Source organism: Gavialis gangeticus, unplaced genomic scaffold (assembly GCF_001723915.1).
Source record: "Gavialis gangeticus isolate Ggan-Ray unplaced genomic scaffold, GavGan_comp1, whole genome shotgun sequence".
Taxonomy (NCBI): domain Eukaryota; kingdom Metazoa; phylum Chordata; order Crocodylia; family Gavialidae; genus Gavialis; species Gavialis gangeticus.
Genome location: NW_017729032.1, coordinates 35,224,289 through 35,231,761, shown reverse-complemented (window position 1 = coordinate 35,231,761; position 7,473 = coordinate 35,224,289). Strand labels below are relative to the sequence as shown.

At 44.6% G+C, this 7,473-nt stretch overlaps 1 protein-coding gene across 3 annotated transcripts in view; it reads right to left on the bottom strand.

Annotated features, from left to right (window-relative positions):
• ATM (ATM serine/threonine kinase) overlaps positions 1-7,473 on the bottom strand; it is a 134,670-nt gene that overhangs the window by 81,235 nt on the left and 45,962 nt on the right. For all 3 annotated transcript variants that reach the window (XM_019524367.1, XM_019524368.1, XM_019524366.1), the window contains exons 21-26: positions 6,527-6,602; positions 6,233-6,363; positions 5,134-5,254; positions 3,159-3,335; positions 687-856; positions 180-426 (exon numbers count right to left, since the gene is read on the bottom strand). In XM_019524367.1, the coding sequence (XP_019379912.1) occupies positions 180-426; positions 687-856; positions 3,159-3,335; positions 5,134-5,254; positions 6,233-6,363; positions 6,527-6,602 (922 nt within the window). The remainder of the gene's footprint in view (positions 1-179; positions 427-686; positions 857-3,158; positions 3,336-5,133; positions 5,255-6,232; positions 6,364-6,526; positions 6,603-7,473) is intronic.

Here is a 7,473-nt window from a genome sequence, read left to right as displayed (position 1 = left end):
CTTATTTAATATTTTCCTTTCAACTGTATTATGTGTCACCCATATGTTGATATATGTCACCACAGTTTTTGTATTCGGCAGAACTTTGTATATAGTCTGTGTTACTATTTCTCATGAATAATCAGATTCCTTGTTGAATGCAGAATAAAACAGAAATAAAGAAAATAAAAATCAGATACCTGTTTTCCTAAGCAGTCTTCATCAGTAAGCATGTCATAAACTTTACAAGCTGTCTCTCTCTGCTGTACTATTTCACTGTCTCCATCGCTCTGATAGGCAAAATACGGCAGAATATTTACAAGTATCTTTGGAAAGCAGTCTGCAAGAATGTTCCTCCAGTCTTTTTCAATTTTGTTCGCTATGCATTTCACATCTTCAAATCGACTTCTAATGACCAGGTGTGGAACCAGAACTTTATAACAAGACCTACAGGTAAGGAAATGTATTTCCAAAACTCGTTCAAATACAACAGATTAAAAAAAAAAACCTTAAAATTTTAAGTACAATACAACATATGCAGTTTATCTGTTGTATAACCAAACTTGTAATTACTGTCGAGTTACAGCTATATATGACATTTCAACTGTTACAAGAGACATGATTAGGATTAATTATACATTTCTATAGAGAAAGATCGTAAAGCAGCATTATATCTGATAGTAAGGTGATTTTACATGTCAACTCACTTGTAGAACTCCTCCAGGCTAGAGTAGTTCAGAAGAACATAAGGAAAAGCAGATAGGGTGTACCCGCTAGCTTTCATTCTCAGCCACTCCAGCACTAGATAGTCTAAGTGGGAATTCATGAAGTCTTCTATACTTCTATAGCCAAAAATGTCAGACACTCTTTCCAAAACCTAGGCAATAAGTAAGATTATGAGATAATGTGCAAAGCATATGGTACCGAGCAAGAATCTGTTTCTATGCCTTCTTCCTAACTCATTCCTTTTTGCCTTCTTGCTCATCTACTAGTATTTATACGGTCCAATTTACACTTAATATATGCTATCACTTGTATTATCACAGGAAGTGCCATTATCCCCTCATGGTAGGTACTGTATAAACAAAATTAAAAGACTATGTTCTGAGGAATAATCTAAGGCAAAATATAACACATGAATATAGATGGATGAAGAAGCACAATGAACCAATGAGAAAGAAGTGGCCAGAATGATAAGCAATAATCTAAATATACCACTATTATATAAATCAGGAGTGGGCAAAATATGGCCTGTGGACTGCATCCAGCGCAGCAGGTGATTTTATCCAGCCCGTGAGCAGGCACCACCAATTAACTGTATTCTGCCCAGCACACAGCTGCCCCTGCTGTGTTTGCATGGGGTCCAAGCCCTGCCCACTTCCACTGAGGCACTGCATTTCGCTCCTGCCCTGACCCCGGTCCCAGCCAGCACACAGCTTTCACGCACGGCTGCTGCAAAGGGAACTGCTTAGCTCACCTGGAGTCCACAGGCTCCTCCTCATGTCTCTGCTGCAGCACTCTGGGCACCAGATACGGAAGTGCCAGTAAGCAGGGATAAGCTGGGTGGGAGCACGGATCCCGTGGTCTGCGCCCAGTGGGGCAGCGGGAACATGGAATCCAGGTCAGCCTGGTTGCTTCGCGCAGGGCTCCACAAGGCTCACGTGCAGCTCTTGGGAATCATGCGCCACCAGAGGGAAGCCCCATGTGATGAAGCTTGTGGCCTTCACTGCTGCCCTGCTGCCACATGCAGCTCCCAGGACTCTACTGGAAGTGATGGCAAGCCCTGCGTGATGGAGGCAGGCCGGCTCAGTCCTGCTCCCTGCTTCCTGTCAGAGTGCTGAGAACTGCACATGGCAACAAGGAACAGGGCCAGGCCGCTGGCTTCATTGTGCAGGTCCCCCCTCCCCCCACAACTCTGACTGGGTCCCAGGAGCTAAACGTGAGCTGTGGGGAGCCCCACACAATGGAGGCAGGCCTGTCTGGAGCAGCCTGCCACCATGTGCAGCATCCAGAAGTGACTGGAGCCATGCACCACCAGGGGCTCTGCCTACATAGACCATGAGTACCCTGATGGCCTGCTGCTGCCAACAGCAGCAGGGGCTGTGCGCCACAGGGGCTCACAACCTCCCCCCCACAACAACACCCCCACACCCACCTAACACACACCGCACCACATACCAATCGCCCCAACCACACCCCAGACAATATAGAAAAGTAAGACAATTTTTGAGCTATTATGCAGTCACCTCTATATACACACTATGTAAGCACACATAAATCAGGACAAAAATATTTTTTTAAATAAAATTAAAATACGTTATAGTAGATGTTTGATTTTTAGAATATGATTTGGTTTTCTTCTGGTTCCAAGATGGCAATCCCCCTCCCAAAAGGAGTACTTCTGGGGGCAAGGAGAGGGACTTCCATTGGCAATGTTCAGGGATTAGGGGGCAGGACTTCCAGTCCCAAGACTGGAACCAGGGGATGGAGCACCTGTCAAGGGGCAGGGCTACCCTTGAGGCCCCTGACAGCTCATCAAAACTCATTAACTGGCCCTCCAGCCAAAATAATTGCCCACCCCTGAAATAGATTATCTTGATTTATGTAAAGAGGAATGAAACTTTAATTGCAGCTGATACTGTCTGCCCACTTCTCTGAATTCTGTAGAGCAGTGGTTGTCAACTAGGGGTATGCACACCCCTAGGGGTATGTAAGAGGATTATAGGGGGTACAAAGAACTCCGCATGCATACTCGCAGCAGCAGCGCAGCACGCAGGCAGCCAGGAGCGCAGCCCGGTCCAGCTGACAAGTTTGTTGTGGGGGCAGGGAGTGGGGCAGGGGCTGCCCAGCTAGGGCAAGGGACTGAGGTGCTCATGGCTCCATCCCACACCCTGTCCTGCCCCAGCAGAAGTGCTTGCTCCTGCCCCACTCCCTCCCTCACCACGGGGCCTCAATCTGCACTCCCTCCCCCCACTTAAAAACAAGAAAAATAAAGGAGTACATTAGCTGGAACTTTGAGACAGAAGGGGTCACTTGTTAAAAAAGGCTGAAACCCCCTGCTGTAGAGTAACCACTCTAGTTCCTTACTGAGAAAGGAATTTTTCCAATATCAACATCTTTGCTTTACTTTCATAGCCTAAATATATAGCCTAAATGAACTTTTCCCATGTACTACTTGCCTTTTTAATAAGCTGAGCTTCTAATCCATTCTCTTTTACAGACTGGCAAATAGCAAACAAAGCCTGCTTTTCACACACAGGACTGCAGCATAAAACCATGGTTATGAGCGTCAACAGAACGGCTTTTCTATTACATTCCTTGTCCAGAAGATCATCAGGGCTTGCATTCGCCTGTGCCTTCATAATAATGAAGAATAATTTAAAATGTTAAACAAGAACAAATATCTGTACTGATACATGAGCTTAAACTATTTAAACTAAAAAACCCTTTATATCAGCGTAGTGGGGTTAGCTTGTTGAGCTTCTGAGATGCAGGTGGGAAAGGGAATGGACCTCTTAGCAATCCAACTGCAACCTTGTTGCTTACTGAGGCAGTGACAGCCAGTGCCTCTTCTTTGCATTTGTAAGACTAGTGATTGTGATAAGACGACCGTGAGGATGGTAATAAACAAAATGTGAATAGATCTTCCAGAAAAGTAAGTCATAAAGATGGAGGAAAGAAAAAGGACAAAATGAAAGATACTCCTATGAGAGAAAAATGAAATTGCAGGCATCCTATAGTATGAATGTAGTTTTTCCTTTTCTTTAGTTATCCACCAATCTTGAAATTTTATAAAAGCAAAGGTGGGGCTTTCCAAAGGTCTCATTAACAATACTGAAAATAATATTTTCCTTATTAAAATGTAAGACTTTTGATTTTATATTGCACAAAATGCAGCATTCATGGGCACACTCCCTAGGAACTGGGAAAATAGAGTGGGAAAAATATCCTTTCTACTTGTATCTTTTCTCTCTCAAAAAGAGCTGTAGGAATTATATATATTACATTGCAGTTATACCTATGATAGATTAGTAGCTGCAACACAGGCTGCCAATCCACAGAGTACTTCAACTCTAATTCATCGAAACTCCCGTTGGAGATGAAAGAATATTTTAGGGTCACTGTTTTTTGGTTTCTAATCTACCCAACAAGGATACGAATTAATATAATTTGTGAAGGTGGACTCTGAGATACCTCACAGGGCCCCTTCACCTCAGTGAAGGTGACAGTTTGCAAATTAACCAGGGCTGTATGACCCTCAACAAACAGCAGAGGAGCATATGCTTAATTCAGAAGCTTGCTATAAATTAGGTGGATTGTGAACCACTCAGAGAGAAATGATCTAGGTTCTAACTTTATTGCATAGTACTATCCACAAAGGAAGCAGAGAGAAAAATTTCCACACGCTTATTATGTGCATTATCCATAAAAATCAACATGTAAGAGTTAAAAGGAAGCTTTAAAATACCCCATATACGAGTCTAATACCATGGGCATTAACATGCACGCAAATATTTAGACTGCAAATTCATTGGTACAGGGACTACCTAGTACTGTATGGGCAGATTTACACATGCAATTAATGCAACTGAATAATCTCTAGCACAATTTGAGCTAGAGTAAACTAATCCCAACATCACCACTGACATATGCACACAAGAGTAGTAATTTACTCCACCATCAGATAGTACTTGTGTCTGATGGCACTATCTGATGGCACACTAAATTAGTTTACATCAGCCTAATTACCACGCATGTGCAGACAGTGGCACTATACTGGGCAACAAATTAGTTTACTGTGCAGTAAAGTGCTCTTGTAGATATGCCTTGTGTTTATAAACTGCTTGGCACAATGGGGCCTCATTGTTCAGCCCTTAAGTAGTAAACCTAGATAAACTGTACTAGCAAGTATTCATAGGAAGAACAGTATGGAAAATAGCAGCATTAGGTTGAACATTATAGCACGGCCAAGAGAACAACTGGGGAGGTGCATAAGAATTTTTTTTTTTTGGCTACCCGATTCATTACCCCAGAGCACATGGAGTCCTTCAGGAATGACTATTTCTTTAGAAAACTCAGCATTTTGGCATTAATGAGTATTTAATCATATGACCCTTATTTACCCATAGCTAGTGATTAGATATTAATTAGTACCAGATCTCTCATTCCTTCTTGCACTCTGAGGTATACATCCTCAAAAGCCTTCTGCTGAAGCTTCAATGGAAGAGGTTTCAATAATCCAGATGAATCTCTCTGCTTCACATCTTGGAACAAACTTAAAAACAGGGGTAGTTATTTAGCATAACAATTAACCTACAGAATCATTGTATACTTTACAAGATAAATGATGAGATTCCTTTGTTTTGAAAGAAAGAGAGCAGCCCTCTGGAGTTCCATTTCTCCCCTCACAGGCCTTGTGTTGCAGCAACCCTCTCCTCCTCCCTCCAGATGGCAATAAAAACATCTGCTAGAGGAAGAAGGTAGAATTGATTATTTCTGCCCAGTCCTTGACAGCCAAATGCAAATGAAACATTCTGATTCCCTGTCACTTGCAACTCATTTGCCTCATGGAATAATGTCAGGATAAATTTATCAACTATTTAGGAAGAGTTTCTCAGAAGTTCACTTTTTATAGGAACACTTATGCGGGAGCTGCTCGTCCAGTGGGTCCCACCACTGCTTCTGCCACTCATCCAGGAGGGCATGGGGAGTGGCATGTGCCCCGGATCTGCGTGGGCCCCGTGCAGCCTCAACTTGGGGGCACATCCTTCCACCCCCATGAGCTCCTGGACGAGCGACAAGAGCAGCAGTGGGACATGGTGGATGAGCGCCGGACCAGCAGCGTGCCGGCCCCCACACGAGCTACGGGTCTACCCCGTGCCCACCCTACCCTAGCTGGGCAGCGCTTGCCCCAGCCCCTGCCAGGCTGTGCTCCTTGCTACCGGGCTGTGATCCCCTCCAAGCTGCCAGGCTGTGCTCCTCACTGCCTACGTGCTGTGCTGTGGCTGCATGCACGCACAGGCATTTATTGGCCAAATTATTGGCCACATCAGGCCGATTTCCAATACAATCAATTTTCTTTATAATCAGTGCCGATCTGATATCGGGCCGACGCATCAGTGCACCTCTAGTATTAAAGTACCTCAGAAAATGAAGGCAGCTACACAAGGAAAGAAAATCCCAGCCAAATTTAATTGTTCTTAAGATATATATTTAATTATCTAAACAACGAAAACATGGTTTATGTCATCACCTGGTTATTGACTTTGCAGCAAGCATGCGAACTTGATGGTCACTATCTGCAAGGAAATGCGGGAAAGCTTCACTCACCAGAAGATCTTCATTTCTTACACGAAGTATAGCCCACTTTGAATAAGGATCAGCCTGAAGAAAAGGAACATACTTATATTAAAACTATTGTAACCTACTCTGAAACAAATACTTGATATTTCTGAGGTAAGCAACAACTCTTTAGGTACTATTTTCAAGCAAACATTTATTATTACACTTCCAGGTCTAATATCAGATCAAAGAGTATATAGTTCACCTCAAGTAGGGCTTTCATGCATTTCAGTAGAGCCACCCTTACTGGAGCTGTACATCTCCCTTCTTTTGTCAAGTGCCTGAAACAGAAAATATTGAAATATAGTATAACCTCATAAATCTGGTGTGCTTGGGACCAAGCACTTGCCAGAAATTTGAAAATGATGGATTTTTGAAACTGGAGCAGTGGCCGGTCACAGAAAGGGGTGTGGGGAGGAAGTAGTGGTGAGTGGTCCCAGAGTAGCAGCCGCACACAGAGTGGCGATGCAGGGTGGTGGATGGCAGCCACCACATGCAAGCTTTCCCCTCTGCGTCCAGGAGGGTGGGAGGAAGTGCTGGATTTTTGATAATATTGGATTTTTGGCATCTGGATTTATGAGGTTATACTGTATATAAAAACCATTATCAGTTTAAATATTGGAAAATAATCTAAAAAACATAACTGCTCTTTGTAATTCATTCCTTAAGTCGGTGGTTGTTAACCAAGGGTACATGTACCCCTAGAGGTACTTAAAGCGGTCGTAGGGGGGTACGCAGAACTCCACATGCATGCTTGCAGCTGCAGTGCAGCCAGAAACACAGCCCGGTCTGGCTGATAAGTTTGTTGTGGGGGGAGGGAGTGGAGATGGGGCAGAGGCTGCCTAGCAAGGGGCAAGGGACTGAGTTGCGTGGGGTGGCAGCTCCCACTGCTATGAGCACCCCAGGAGGGCATAGGGGGACATGTGTCCCTAGATCTGCATGCAGGATGTGGTGGGCTGGGGCCAGGGCCAGGCTGCTCCTGGCAGGGCTATTGGGCTGGGCTGCCAATGGGAGCAAGGGGGCAGAGGCTACAGTGAATTCTGGGGTGGCTGCAGCCCTTTCTGTAGCCCCCTCCCAGTGCCACCACCATCCACCCCAAGCACAGCCCAGCCCAGCCCCTGCTGGGAACAGGCCAGAGCAGCCCTGGTCCTG